This window comes from Terrapene carolina, unplaced genomic scaffold (genome assembly GCF_002925995.2).
Source record: "Terrapene carolina triunguis isolate 2854851 unplaced genomic scaffold, T_m_triunguis-2.0 Scaffold66, whole genome shotgun sequence".
NCBI lineage: Eukaryota > Metazoa > Chordata > Testudines > Emydidae > Terrapene > Terrapene triunguis.
In genome coordinates this window covers 17,708,385-17,724,648 of record NW_020664417.1, presented here as the reverse complement: position 1 = coordinate 17,724,648, position 16,264 = coordinate 17,708,385, and the positions used below count along the sequence as shown (strand labels likewise).

The window sequence follows — 16,264 nt, the reverse complement described above, 5'->3', positions numbered from 1 at the left end:
TGGGAAAAAGGGAGTGAATTCCTCAGAAAGATAAATGTAGTTGTGAACAAAGAACATAGTCTTTCTCTGTGAACAAGACCATGCACAGCACCTATCACATGCGCACTCAGGACAAGGTCGAATTTTCGGCCTTCGCATTCAGTGCCTGGGGTCTTGCACTGCCGATCTGAGAAGCGGGGCAGGACACCGGAATTTGTGTAGCAAGCAGACATGGTAAGCCATAGACTTGTGGCTGCTTAAAACTTTAATAGTAGCACTGGCCTCCTTTCACATTGAAAGCAATGCCAGTCCCTGCCGCCAGCAATCCGGCAAGCATCAACTCTGCCCCTGTCCCACCCCCTCGCGGCTGTCCCAGGGAAAGATCCCTGTATGCCGCCCCTCTCCCGCCTCCACCGCGTGGCTGTAAACCGGCGGTTACAGTTCTGTAAAGGAACGGGCAAGCAGTCCCAATACTAACATTCCCCTACCTAATTCAAAGCAGGTCACCATGAGCGACATCACCCTGATGAGGATCTCAGACAGTGATAAAGAAAGAATGCTTCGGGAAAGCCTGCAAAGACCAGGACCGTATGCCGCCATGCTCTGTAGGGCAATGATCCCGGAGTACTTGATTGTCTCCTGGCGCGGAAACGTTTCATACCACGGAGGACCCAATAAGGCCGCTCTCCCCAGGAACCTGATGCAAAGGCTTTCCAATTACCTCCAGGAGAGCTTCATCGAGATGTCCCAGGAGGATTTCTGCTCTCTCCCCGGACATGTAGACCGCATTTTACTGTAGCTGCACTGGCAGGGACTAAACAGTAGAGCGGCTTGGGCAGAACAATCATGCAAAACCGGACATGGTTAGATTTTTTTTTAATAGTTGCACTGCCCGGGACTGAAACGTTAAGCGCCTAGGGCAAACTAATCATGAGAAACCCATTGTTGGTATTGTTAACATTCCTGTTCTGTTAAAAATAAATGTTTAGATGTTTAAAACACTTACTGGATGATCCTTCCCCTGATTCTGTGTCCGGGTTAACGGCTGGGGACGGTTGGTAGGGGATCTCTGTGAGGGTGATGAAGAGATCCTGGCTGTCGGGGAAATCAGCGTTGCAAGCGCTGTCGACTGCCTCATCCTCCTCATCTCCTTCCTCATCTTCCCCGTCTGCTAACATGTCCGAGGAACCGGCAGTGGACAATATCCCATCCTCAGAGTCCACGGTCACTGGTGGGGTAGTGGTGGCGGCCGCACCTAGGATGGAATGCAGTGCCTCGTAGAAACGGGATGTCTGGGGCTGGGCTCCGGAGCGTCCATTTGCCTCTTTGGTCTTCTGGTAGCCTTGTCTCAGCTCCTTGATTTTCACGCGGCACTGCATTGCATCCCGGCTGTATCCTCTCTCTGCCATGGCTTTAGAGATCTTCTCATAGATCTTTGCATTCCGTCTTTTGGAGCGCAGCTCGGAAAGCACGGACTTATCTCCCCACACAGCGATGAGATCCAAGACTTCCCGATCAGTCCATGCTGGGGCCCTCTTTCTAGTCTGAGATTGCACGGCCATCTCTGCTGCAGAGCTCTGCATCGTTGCCAGTGCTGCTGAGCTCGCCACGATGTCCAAACAGAAAATGAGATTCAAACTGCCCAGACAGGAAAAGGAATTCAAATTTTCCCGGGGCTTTTCCTGTGTGGCTGGTCAGAGCATCCGAGCTCGGACTGCTGTCCAGAGCGTCAACAGAGTGGTGCACTGTGGGATAGCTCCCGGAGCTATTACCGTCGATTTCCATCCACACCTAGCCTAATTCGATATGGCCATGTCGAATTTAGCGCTACTCCCCTCGTTGGGGAGGAGTACAGAAGTCGAATTTAAGAGACCTCTATGTCGAACTAAATAGCTTCGTGGTGTGGACGGGTGCAGGGTTTATTTGATGTAATGGCGCTAAATTCGACATAAACGCCTAGTGTAGACCAAGCCTAACAAACAGATCCTGAGCGGGTATAAAACAGCATAGCTTTACTGACTGCAACGAAGCTATGCTGATTTATACTCACTTAGAATATGTCCTTAAATACAAAAAATTAAAATGTGAAATGGAAGGATTTAGTGTAAAATCCGACACTGCCTCCATAATACATTTGGTCAAATTCATCCCTGGCGTAATGCCAGTCAAGTGCAGTTGCACCATGAATTAATTTGGCCCAACGTTTCTATTTTCTTTCAGTGTATTAATTTCATTAGCATAGTACTTTTAGGGAGAAATAGTGTGAACGTGTTGGAGAATGGCTTCTCAAAGGCTATTGTAGTCCATTCCTACGCTGATGGGATTTGGAATTTTGTGTGTGTGTTAAAAAGCAGTGCAGACATATTTACTTAAGCTTTTACCACACTACCATGGATGTTGGAGATAAAGTATTTCAGAAATATTTTGAGAGTTTTAAAAATACATTTTCATTCCTGTTTTCATCTCTCTCTACCTGAAAAATCAGGCTGCCTTAATAATGCTAATGCAGCATAAAGAGCCCATAAAAACAACAACTCTCCCCACTGCAAATAACAGTAGCATAAAGGGCAACCACCAAAGGCAATTTTTCACATGGATATCTCCACTGTCTGTGTGATATTTCTATTGTATCTATACATATGTGTTTCCGAGTGTGTACATATGAACATATGTGATAGATTGCAGAGCCACATCATAAATTGCATTTCTAATGACTGACTGAGGCCAATATGCCCAGTGTGTGTGGAATGTTGCTGCTGAAGAAATTTCAGAGAGTATTCTAACCCACCCAGACATGGTGAACTCATGGTTTCTTCCCACGAAGAGTGCATGACCAACAGCTTGGTTTGCTTTCTCTTTCTCCATTCATAATGTACAAGCTGTAAAGGCCTAGGGAAGTTGGTACAAGTTCCCCATCCCATCACTAACCTCTGTTTTCTGCAGTTAGTTCAGGTGTGTGGAGAAAACTGTTTGCTCTTTTTTGTAATTTGAAGAGGGGTGAGTGCTTTAGAATGCAAACTATTGACTTCTTTTGAAGTCAGTATTCATGATTGGAAACAGATGTAGCCAGACATGTAGTTGCACTGTCTCTCCTCTAAGTGTCTATGTAGTGTCATAATTTGCAAGTTGTACTCTTAAATTGAAACCTCTCTTTTGGTTGTAGATGCTAAGGAATTAGAAGTGTTCCAGTTTATCCTAGACTGGATTAAGTGCTTGGAAACTTGTGGAGTCTGTTAACATACCTGACGCCTGTAAGAGTGTGTTTATCTCTCAAGAAGTCAAAAGATTCTTTTAAAAAGTTTTCTTTTTCTTTAAAAATCTGGCTCTGAATCACACTCACACTTGATTGGTTTCTAATCTTCCACTTCCAGGCTAAAGTAGCATTGGCAATTTGGGGCACCTAAGGTTGGGTTATTTAAAAAAAAAAAACAAACACTGTCAACAGTTGATTAGATAAGGGGAGAAAAAGGAAGAAAGGCTGTATCAAATAGCAACCAAGAACAACTTTGATTGTTGGCCATTAATCACACTGAACTGCACTTTGCATCAGAAATAATTATAAGATCTATTGGGGTGTTTCTGAGGACAAAAAAAATCCCCACCTCCACTGGCCATTGCACACCAGTCATAAAGATGCATGTGTGGAATATGTTTTCAGAGGTAATTTTTCAGAGTACACATTGTGACTCCGTGTCAGCCAGAGCAGTAAACAAACAGCTAAACTGAAAAGGTTCCAGATTGGTAAATAGCCCTAAACTTCAGCAGCTAACCTAGGTGATATTCAGGATTTCTTTACTGATGAATGCTGAGTTTCCTAGGTGCCATTAGAATCTTTAGTTCAGGAGTACAATTGATTAGAAGCTGGAAATGTCAGATGGAGTAGGAGGAAGGAATCATGTTAGGATTGATTATGGTCTCACACTGCTTTTACATTGATGGAGCTTCATAGATTTTTATTGGACTTACTACTGATTTAGAGCCCAATCCAACTCCCACTGCTGTCAACAGAAGTTCTTCAACTGATTTCAATGGGAGTTGGATTAGGCCTTTACTGTTGCTATAAAGGCATTTATTTTGCCTGGCACAATGGAACCCTAGTCTCAGCTGCAACCTCTAGGCACTACCATAATACAAATAACAATATTAATGTGGTCTCCCATTGTTGCAAGAAGGAAATTACATCTGGCTCCTGTTGGTTCTAATGTAAGTTAGATGTGCAAATTCCCTAAGCATCCTTTAAAAAGTGTTTAGTATGATTTATCTTTGATATTAAATTCATAGTTCTCTCTTCAGTCTCTGTTTTTTTATATAGATGAGACTATCTGAAATATTGTTAAATTATTTTCCTAAGAATAAGAAGGGACACTTAATCACAACTCCAGATTATTCCTCTTGTGCAAAGTATTACCACATTCTGTATTATGTGATTATCTCACTTTATTACTCAATACCCAAACATGTGGCATATGTGTAAATTCAGACTACATTCAATTTTTGGTGTGCAGATGGGTATACATTGGCATAGCAAAAGCAGCATTAATGTGACACCACATTCTGACCTAGCCATGGCTCCTTGAAAAGCCACCTTTCCAGACTTTTCCTATCAGAAGTAGGACTAATTTCTGCAAAGTAATGGCTAGCTCAATTAGGAAGTCTGTACTCTAAACCACACTGACTCTGCCTCCTGACCAGGCCTTCGGGTCTGTAGAGTGTGATTTTAGTGTGTATTGTGGGAGCTTGTAGGAAGGTACTCCGTTATTCCATGCTTGGGCACTTGTTTTCCCAAGTATACATAGATGAGAAAAAAAGCCTCCTAATTTGCCCTGATGCCAAAGCAAGTACATTTGAATGACAATCTCAGTGAATTCTAGCCCTGTCCTGGAATTCATGTGCTGTATCATGATGTTTCTGTTATTCCCATGAATCACAGGAGGAAACAAGCTAAAGAGCCAACGCTTCCATTTGAACTGGGCTTGGATTTCACTGGAGAAAGAGTACTACATTGTAGACGAGGACTCCAAGTTCCTGGAGGTGACTCTCAAGCGCAGAGGATACCTAGGAGAGACGTCTTTCATCAGTGAGTTACTTTGTAATTGTTCTAGATGTCATATGGGGGGGAGAGGCAGCTTTGTTATGCAGCATCAGTAGCAACTGTACAGCTGGTGCTGCTGTTTTTTACCTATTCAACATCCAGGGACCACAGTAGTAACACCACGGTTGTTATTTATTGTTGGTACATGGCTCTTTATGTGTGCAGTGTAGTTGTAGCCATCTCAGTCCAAAGATATTAGAGAGGCAAGGTGGGTGAGGTAATATCTTTTATTGGACTAGTTTCTGTTGGTGAGAGAGACAAGCTTTCAAGCCACACAGAGCTCTTCTTCAGGTCTGGGAAAGGTACTCTGAGCATAATAGCTAAATGCAATGTGGAGCAGATTGTTTAGCATAAGTAGTTAGCACATATTCTAAGGGACCATTCAAGGAAGAGTGCCCCGTTAACACCTCTGCAGTCATATAAATCAGACACGGGATTTATGACTTATTACAACAAACTGTAACCTACTAAACCCCTCTTTTAGGGCATGGTTACACTTGCAGATGTGAGCACCGGGAGTTAAAGCAGCCCTCAGAGACTGCAGCAGGGAAAGCACTGCCATGTGTTCACAGTGTCAGCTGCAAGCACAGTGGTGTGGCCACATTTGCGGCACTTGCAGCGGCATTGGGAGCGGTGCATTATGGGCAGCTATCCAACAGAGCACCTCTTCCCATTCTGGTGCTGTGGGAAGGGGAAGGGGGTGCGGGGCACCTTGGAGCCTGTCCCAATGCCCCGTGATGCATTGCTTCGCATCCCAGCAATCCCTGTGCTTCCGACCACATTTGGCACCATCTTTCAACATTTTTTGTACTGCGCGCTCAGTCTTCCCTTTCGGTCTGCGGGAATGGATCCTGAACTTGTGAGGAATATGCTGATGGGTCTTGCCAGCATGTCACGAATGGCAATCGAGTTACTCCTTAAGCTACAAAGTGACAGTGAGGAGTCCGACGATGTCGACTCGCATAACGCATACGACACGAGATTGCTTGTTGCATTCACGGACATGCTCACCACCGTGGAACACCACTTTTGGGCTCAGGAAACAAGCACTGAGTGGTGGGATCACATCGTCATGAAAGTCTGGGATGACTAGCCGTGGCTGCAGAACTTTCGGATGAGGAAAGACACTTTCATGGGACTGTGTGCTGAGCTCGCCCCCACCCTGCGGCGCTAGGACATGAGATTGAGAGCTGCCCTGCCAGTGGAGAAGCGAGTGACTATTGCAGTCTGGAAGCTGGCAACTCCAGACAGCTACTGATCGGTCGCTAACCAGTTTGGAGTAGGAAAGTCGACCACTGGAATCGTGTTGATGCAAGTTTGCAGGGCCATTAATTGCATCCTGCTCAGAAGGACTGTGACTCTGGGCAACGTGTGTGACATTGTGGCTGGCTTTGCACAAATGGGTTTCCCTAACTGTGGAGGGGCGATAGATGGGACACATATTCCAATTCTGGCACCAGACCACCTAGCCTCCGAGTACATAAATCGGAAGGGGTATTTCTCTATGGTTCTCCAGGTGCTTGTGGATCACCGTGGGCGTTTCATGGACATTAACACAGGCTGGTGCAGAAAGGTGCATGATGCATGCATCTTTTGTAACACAGGCCTGTTCAGGAAGCTGCAAGCCGGGACTTTCTTCCCAGACCAGAAGATCACCATAGGGGAAGTCGAAATGCCCATTGTGATCTTTGGAGACCCCGCTTACCCTTTAATGCCGTGGCTCGTGAAACCCTACACAGGGAGCCTTGACAACAGCAAGGAGCGGTTCAACAACAGGCTGAGTTGATGCAGAATGACCGTTGAGTGTGCTTTTGGCCGTTTAAAGGGCCGTGGTGGCACTGTCTGTATGGGAAGCTGGACCTGGCCGATGACAACATCCCCACGGTTATAGCCGTGTGCTGTACCCTCCATAACATTTGTGAAGGGAAGGGTGAAAGCTTCACTCAGGCATGGACCACGGAGGTTCAACACCAACCAAAAGAGCGAGAACTGTGTTTTTCTCCGACACCTGGGTTACGGTATATTTTACTTAATGCAATAAAGAATGTTTTCAAAGTCAAAAAATTCATTTATTGAAAAGAAACACAACTGCTGGGGAAACAGAAAGGGCATGACACATCTGTGCTGTGTAGGAAGGGGGTGGGGTGGGGAATGGGACAATCACAGATTTGCGTATGTCCTGTTATCATATTCAGCACTTCCAATGAGTGCTGCACTTCAGGCTGGCTAAAATGCATGGTGATGGGGGTTGAGTGCAGTGGGTAAGGGTTGTAGTTTGCAGGGCTGGGTGGTGAAGCTACAGGTGTTGGAGGCAGCTGGTGGCAATAAGAAACTGGATGTTGGGGGAAGTGGGTTGGTGATGACATGGGGGCACAAGGTAAAGAGTTTGGGGACAAGGGCTGCGGGGGGGGGGGGCGAGCACGGATCTGCTCCATCTGCAGTGCTATGAGCACCTCCATCGAGTCCGCTTGGCGCTCCATAATGCTTAGGAGCTCTCCATGGTTTGGTGCTGGCGATCCGCATTCTGCTGGCAGAGCCTCCTTTTAGTCTCCCGCCACTCCTGTACTTTTTGATTTTCAGTATGGGACTGCTGCATGACTTATTTGGTTCTTCGCGGACGCTTCCTGATTCTTTGCAGTCTTTCGGCCGTTGAAAATAAGGATAGCTGTGATCTCAAGGTTGCATCTGTAAAGCCAAAATGTAACGCTTAACAGAGGCAGCATTGTTCACACTAGACAGAGCAATGATTCGGCTGAACTTAAAGACAAGTACAGTGTACGCAATAGCAGAAAGTGCCAGTCCCAAAGCGAGCGCACATAACCCACAGGAGCCCCAAAATGGTGAGTAAGCACAGGGACAAGGGGGGACTGATTGTTTTGGAGCCGTACTGTCCTCTGGGGTTCTGTGCCTTGGGGAGAGCCAGCAGCTGCAGGGGGCCCCTATACTGAACACTGTCCCCACATTTTCCACAGGATGAGTTTGTCCTGGAAGATACATCGCTGCTGAGGGTGACCTGGGAAGCAAGGGAGGGTCTTCTACTACAATGCAGCTTCTGCCTTGGCCCTTATGCTGCTTGCCTGTGTGCAGCAATGGTCCCCCTGCCTCTCACAGCACAGTGGCGTGGACATGTTCGCCTTACTGGAACAAGGAGCACAGTAGCTCTGCCAAGGAACCTGCACAAGCGGATTGCCCAGCTTCTGCATGAGACCTTTGAAGAGATCACTGAGGCCCACTACTGCGATGTGAGAGAGCACATCAACGCCCTATTCCACATCTAGGCATGCACGCAGCCCTAACCCTTCTTTCTGCAACCCTCCTCGCCCTAAGAGCCCACACCAAACAACTACCTTCCCAAAATAAAAGCCACTTACCGGCTTTTTCTTCTTTCCCAAGCACCGTCCACTCTGACTGGCTACCTTCCTCCTGGCTTGAAAACAGCTCCTGGCTGCATGTATCTAGGGATGCCGGGCCGTCCTCTGGCTCTGCCCCCCCGCCAGCACCCTCGCTCCCGCTTTCCTCCTCCTGCCTTGTTGAACTCTGTGCTGCTACGGCCTCTGAAGTACGTGTCCATGGTGCTCTTCGGAGTGGAGGTGGGGTCACCCCCAAGTATCGTGTCCAGCTCTTTGTAGAAATGGCAGGGCGTGGGGGCAGCACCGGAGTGGTGGTTTGCCTCGCGGGCTTTGCAGTAGGCATTCCGCAGCTCCTTCACTTTAATCCTGCACTGCAGTGCGTCCCAGTCATGGCTCCTTTCCATCATGGCCCTTGATATCTGCCCGAAGGTATCGTAATTCCTACAGCTGGAGTGCAGCTGGGACTGGACAGCTTCCTCCCCCCAAACACTGATGAGGTCCAGCACCTTGCCATTGCTCCATACTGGAGGCATGGTCACTTGGAAAGATACGCTGTGAGCATTCCATGTCTGGCTGAGCAAACAGGAAAGGGAATTTCAAAATTCCCAGAGAATGTAAAGGGCGGGTCTGACGGTTGGTCACCTGAGGGCAGAGCAGTAGAGTTCAAAGTGATGACCAGAGTGGCTAGAACAAGCATTGTGGGACACTTCTGGAGGCCGATCAGAGCGCATTAATAGACCAGGGCGTCCACACTGGCACTGCGGCACTCCAGCCGGGGCGCAGCAAGCTTTATGTTTCTCCTGGAGGTGGATTACCAGGGACACTCCAGCTGCAGAGTCCGGGTGCTCTACGTGCCTTGCCAGTGTGGACACCTCAGGAATTAGGGCACCTGGGGCTGATTTAATGTGCTCTAACTTGCAAGTGTAACCAAGGCCTGAGTCCTATGATTGCAGAGGTGTTAACGGGCCACTCTGCCTTACAATATGTGCTAGCTACTTATGCTTCCTGTTCCAAATTGGGATGAAAAGTAGATAACGGGGAAAAAAAGAATAAAAAAATCTGTTTTGTTTTAAACTTTGTTTCAATTTTGAACATTTTTAATTTAATTTTTACTATAATTTGTTTACATTTCTAAATTTCAAGCCAGCAAACCAAATTTGTTCATTATGAAAATGTGAAAATTGTTGATGTTTAGACAATTTCTAAACTTTTGTTTTGGAATTTTGAAATTCCTCTAAACCGACTGAGCCTTTTCTGTGAAAAGTTTCCAGTTTCGACAAATCCGCATTTTTCAACAAAGAACATTTTGTTGAAAAATTCCCCAATCCGCTCTGCTCCTCAGCTTTCTGAATCAGGAGGTTGAAGCTCCTATGTAGGAGCAGTTTGTGAAGCAGACGAAAAAAGGAACCACTGAGCTAGAACAAGGGACTCAATGGGCTGACACCAGTGTAGGGGATACTATTGTTGGCGTAAAAGGCACCTATGAAAGCCAGGTGCCCTACCCATCAAATTTCACTGAGAGTTGGGAGCCTAGTTGGGTTCTTTCGGGATCTTGGAAAATCCCACAGTGAATAAAATGAATTCCAAAGAAGAAACGAAAACATATGAAAGATAATGAAGATGATAATTGTTTGTTTCTTTTTGTTTTCTGGATCCTGGCTCTTGTTCCCCACGTATCTGTTTATTTGTTTAAAACAACCTCCGTAAGAGCTACAAGAATGATCTGAGGTCTGGAAAACATGCCATATAGCAACAGGAGCTTAGTTTGTTCAGTTTATCCAAGAGAAAGATAAGAGGTGACTTGATCACAGTCTACATGGGGGAAGAGATTTTGGATAGTAGACTGCTCTTTAATTTAGCAAAAACTGGCATAATAAGATCCAATGATTGAAAGCTGAAGCTAGACAAATTCAGACTAGAAGTAAGGTGTAAATCTGTAACAGGGAGTGTAATTAATCAGTGGAACAGCTTACTTAGGAATCTGGTGAACTCTCTGTTACTTGAAATCTCTAAATCAAGACTGGATATGTTTGTAAAAGATATGCTATAGCTCAAATGAAGTTATGGGTTTGATGCAGAAGTTACTGGGTGAAATTCTCAGACCTGTATTCTGCAGGAGGATTAGACTAGATGACCATAAGGTCCTGTCTGTTCTAAAAATCTATAAATACATTATAATGATTTGTGTTGGCCTGGTTGGTAACCTTTCTCACCGGCCTGTTATTACAGCTGCCCACAACTGCAAAATGTAATGCAACAGCTAGTAGGTATTTTGTCATCTTTACATGAACTGGCAGAAAAAGGAGGGAAAAAACCCTCTTTACAAAGATTTGTTCTACAGTTAAACCATAATTTGTAATAGCAATTGTATGTATAATTCATCATCCTTCAGAAAGTCGGGCATTTACACTAGCTATTGGCAACTAATCCTACCTCCCGATTAGTGAATGCATGAAGTTTTCCACTGATTCAAATATGTAGAAATTGTAACTTTTCCTCTTTCCATGCATTCTTGTACAGGAGGGATTGATTTGACAAATAGGTTCCTATGCCTGTGGTCAGGAATGAGAGAGCTCTTCTCTTTGACCTAGAAAAAGTCTAGGTCAAGAGGGCCAAAAGATCCTCCTTCTTTTTTAAGTAGTGTCCCTATGGATGCTCTGCTCTAGGTGTGCTTACACTCCATGCACCTCAGATCAAGGATTTTAAGTAGCAGTGTCCATTTGGCCCATTTGGTGAAGCATTCCTAAATATTTCTGAAGTGTAAGAACTGGGAGTCCTAATTTGGGAATGATTTTACACTGCAGTTTTCAGGATATCCGATTCGCTCATAATCAGGTAAGGGATTCAACATGACAGAGGCTCATTATTCTCATCTCAGGGAAGTAAAGTGTTTCATAATTGCTAGTGTCAAACCATAATAAAAAAAAGTCCACCTATTTGATTTGATGCTGGGTAGAAACCTTTAGACAGTAATGAACACCAAACCCCATGGTGGGGTATAGAGCCTTGCTTCATTAAACTCACAGTTGGAGTCTATTAGTTTGCTCGCTCTCTTTCTCGATTTACCTAACTGTAAAATTTCTACAGTTGAAAAATTAAAGTGCAAAAACCCTTTAAATTTTAAATGAAATAACTCTCTTTCTCTGCAATACACATCTAGGTTGGTTTATGCTATATGTTTAAAATATGGTACCTTCCACTTTATTAAAAAATGTTTCTTATTAAAAACACTGTACTTCTGTAATGCTGTTATCTGTGGATCGCAAAGTACTTTACAAACATTAATCAGTTTAAGCCTCATGACACCCCAATAGGTAGTCATTATTATAAGGACCATTTTACAGATGGGTAAACTGATGCAGAGAGGTTTCAAGTGATTTGAACAAAGTCAGACAGTAAGTTGGAAGCAAAGCCAGGAAGAGAATCCAAGAATCTTGATCTTTAAGTACAGTTGTATGAAGCTATAGCACTTACACAGTCAGGAAATTTTGTACTTCAGGAATGAGTTATTTCCTTGCTAGGGTGAAATGGGTTGACACAGAAACAGGAAAAACTCTATGGACACATTTGAAGGATAGTATATAGCAAAAGCAAAATGCATCTTATAACTCACAGATGTGGCATACCTCTCTTAGATTTCCAGCTGTATGTTCAAGTTTTGAGACTGTAGCTCTCTGTATGTATTTCTCTCGCATACTGGAACAACTGCTCTGTCATTCTGGTTGTTTTAACATCTCTCCTGAGACACACATCTTTTATGAGTGTTTGCTAGAGCTGTCACAGCCCTAGCCATCTGATTTAGGTATCAGTGTAAAGCTTCTTAGGGTTAAATCCGCTATCAGTATAATTTTGGCTTAGACTAAATGGATCCATGTGCAACTTCAAAGGAAAACCTTCTTAGCTGGGGGGATAATATCTTAATGGAAGTGATGGAAACCTGACTACTTACAACACTTTAAAACTAGACTGGGAATAAAACAAGTAAATTTTCTGTAGGAAGAACCCTACAGATTAAATGACTTAGTAGGGCTTGTCCATCTCTATATTGTGTGATTCCTGGAAAAGGGTCCAGTCAAGTCATTCTCTCTGGCAAGTTGGTGGCTGCATGAGTAGGTCTACAAGAGTAAGGGTTGTGTGAATGGGGGAAATCCTCAAGGATCTAATAGGGGAACAAATAATATAATAATAAGGTATATCTCCATATATTATATCTCAAAGAACTGGAAGGGACCCCGAAAGGTCATTGAGTCCAGCCCCCCGCCTTCACTAGCAGGACCAAGTACTGATTTTTTGCCCCAGATCCCTAAGTGGCCCCCTCAAGGATTGAACTCACAACCCTGGGTTTAGCAGGCCAACGCTCAAACCACTGAGCTATCCCTCTCTGCCCCCCCCCATTACATCAATGGGAAAGAATTCCATATATCTTAAACTAATACAAGCACAAACCCAATAAAAAGCAACTAGAGAAATTACAATAAAGACCTTATTGTGATTATGTAGTGGCCAATTTGTGCTAGGATGGGACAAACATTTTTAAATGTGGATGCCTGTGTTGTGCCTGCAATGAATATGTGCACATCCATTTGAACAGGAAAAATGTGCATTTATGTGTGCAAGTAACTGCTCAAGTATGCAATTAGTTCATGTAGATTTTTTTCATGCCTCAACAGGCACCTGTAACATTTTCTGTAGGTACAACTTGAGAGCCTAACCCAGAAAACACTTATGCATATGAGTAATTTTGCAGTGTGAGCAGACCTGCTCAATTCAAATCTATATTTGCCAAGAAACCATACACTGAAGTAGTTGTACATTCCAATACAGGTTTTAGGTACACATTGGGTAAATTAGTGGAATTATTCCTACAATAAAGTTCTTCATATTCATAAGTGTTTGCAGGGTCAGGTCCTGAGTACCACATTTTAAAATGCACCCCATAATACATTTTCCAGCAATGTATGGTCTATCTTACAAACACTTTTTTTTTCTAAAGATCTGTAATTGGCAGACACTTGTAAAAAATGTAATCTTGTCTTATTCAATTGATTCATTACACAAATCATAAACTTTTGGGAAGTCAATAATTTTTCCAATTTTTACTCAGGTATTGGGACTAAAGATGGAACAGCAGAAAAGGATAAAGATTTCAAAGGGAAAGCTCAGAGACAAGTCCAGTTTAATCCAGGACAGACCACAGCTACCTGGCGAGTGAGGATAACCATAGATGATGAATATGAAGCATCTGAAACTTTCCAGATCATTTTGTCTGATCCTATCATAGCTGCCCTTGAGTTTCCAGAAATAGCAACAGTTGAAATTGTGGATCCTGGTGACGGTATGTGGCACTTACTGCTCCCCTTCTGCCATTCTGGAACACAAAATTCATGATCCCGAGAAATGTTGATCACCCTATGACGGGTTGGATCCCCCACCCATGTGAAAAGTGATATGCGCAACTTCTTGCCCCCCCAGTTAGAAATTACATAAACTGGGTTTAATAATAGACAAAAGAAATTTTAGTAACTATAAAAGGCAGATTTTAAGTGGTTAAAGGGATAGCAAACAGAACAAAGCAGATTACTAAGCAAATGAATCAAAACACGCAAACTAAGCTTGATTCACTAAATAAATTAGCTACAGATAGTAATTTCTCACCCTAAATATTGCCACAGGTAGATTACAGAAAGTCTTGAAAGGCAGCTGCACTGGCCTGCAGCTTGGGACTTCAGGTATTACTCACAAGCCGATGCCCTTCCAACGTGGGCTCAACTCTTCTCCCCACAATTCAGTTCTTGCTTCCAGGTGTTTTTCAGTGTCTCTTTGGGTGGGGAGACAGAGGAGAACCACCATGATGTCACTCCCCTGCCTTATATAGCTTTTGGGAATGGCGGGAACCATTTGTCTTCCAGTGGAAAACCACTGGCATTCCAAGGGATGGGGGTCCAGTACCAAGTGACCCATGTCTCTGCAGGGCTGTGGCAGCCATTACTTACAGGCTGTCTGGAGCGTCCACAGGAAGACTAAGCCCTTTCACAGTGCATTGTCTTTGCTAATGGGCCATCAGCCCTCTCTGGCTTTTCCATTGTTGTACCTGAAGGGCTAGTTGTGGGTGACACCCAAAATAGCACATTTGAAATACAGATACATGGTCAATATTTCTAACTTCAGATACAGAAGTGATACAGGCATACAAATTGGATAATCACATTTAGTAAATCATAATCTTTCCAATGATATCTTACATGAGCCATCTTGCATAAAGTATATCTTAGTTATGTCATATCCATATCATAAGCATATTTTCATAAAGAACATGGGGCGTAACGTCACACACCTGCAGTTCCCATGGCAGTCCATGGGCTGAGTCCTGGGGTCTTGATTCAGTTGTTGAGTTGAATCCTGATTCAGGTCAAACTCCCATTGGTTTGAATGCAGGTAAACATAAATATACAAGGATTTAGGACAGCATATTAGACCTCTCTATTGACCAAATTCATCAATGACATCAGCACGGACCTATACTCTGTCTCTTACCCTTTCTGTTTTCCAGAATCTATAGTGTACATTCCCTGGCTGGAGTACAGAGTAGAGGAAGATATTGGTGAGCTGTTAATTCCTGTTAGGAGATCTGGAGATATCAGTCAAGAACTAATGGTCATTTGTTCCACATATCAAGGTATATTACCTACTACTACTAAGATAACAAAGATATACAATGTTGTGCCAGCCTTTACATGGAGTAATAGAGACACTTCATTTATATGACTGTACATGTATGTTATTCAATATGGGGCCAGTCCAATGCCTATTGAAATCAAATGGAAAGAGTCCTATTGATTTCAATAAGCTTTGGATCAGGTCTTATTTTTGGTTGCAAGTTACACTGCTCTAAAGCCAAAATGCTTCTGAAATAAATGTAGTCAAACTTCACTAATTCTGGGTCACTGAGAACGAAAATGATGCTTAAAATTGTTGATTGGCTCTAGTTTTCAAGATATGCTATTGGGTCAGTATATACGACCCTTGACTTGGGAATGGCGGAGGATAAGTAAGTTATAAAGGGAAGGGATCTCAATTTAAACCAGAAATGACTAAAATACATCTTTGACTGGATCTATGAATAAATCTATGACTGGGTTTGGACAGTACTTGCTTTTTAGGCAAAACAATGAATGATGCAATCTGAAGCTGGTATTGCATCAGACATGATATGAATTGCATCATGTTATTCCTAGAAGTCATGGATGATGCAATCCTAACGAAGCTTACATCACTCTGCTGAACAAATTGCCCTATATCAGCTCTAGAAATCATACAGTGTCGTGCTCTCTTATTTGTCAGTGTTTGATTTTGCAAAGGGACACATTTCTGTTTAGCCAAAGTGAGCAGAGATGCCTCGTACTTGTGTGAACAGTGCAGATAACTTCTGCTATGTTTGTGGTGAAGTGACTTTTGCATCACAAAAGGGCAGTATAACCACTATGGTTAAGAAAGCCTATCACCTTTATTTTGGCTGCAAAATTGGAGATCAGGACAAGAGGTGGGCCCCACACATATGCTGCAACACTTGTGCAACAAATCTTCACCAGTGGTTGAACAGGAAAAGGAAATCTATGCCTTTTGCAGTGCCAATGATTTGGAGAGAGCCAACAGATCATACCAGCAATTGTTACTTCGGCATGGTGCCTCCAGTTGGGAAAGGTGTGTCGAAGAAAAAGTGGACTGTGCATTATCCAAACATTCCATCAGCTATACGCCCAGTACCCCCCGGAGAAGGACTGCCAATTCCTGATGCACCAGAATCGTTCTCACTTGAGTCAGACGAGGAAGAGGAAGAGGATGA

The 16,264-nt window shown here is 43.8% G+C and overlaps 1 protein-coding gene across 1 annotated transcript in view; it reads left to right on the top strand.

Annotated features, from left to right (window-relative positions):
* Nucleotides 1–16,264, top strand: part of FREM3 (FRAS1 related extracellular matrix 3) — a 110,127-nt gene that overhangs the window by 42,435 nt on the left and 51,428 nt on the right. Inside the window, exons 3-5 of the mRNA XM_026647824.1 lie at nt 4,910–5,056; nt 13,526–13,756; nt 14,972–15,097. Of these exons, the coding sequence (XP_026503609.1) occupies nt 4,910–5,056; nt 13,526–13,756; nt 14,972–15,097 (504 nt within the window). The remainder of the gene's footprint in view (nt 1–4,909; nt 5,057–13,525; nt 13,757–14,971; nt 15,098–16,264) is intronic.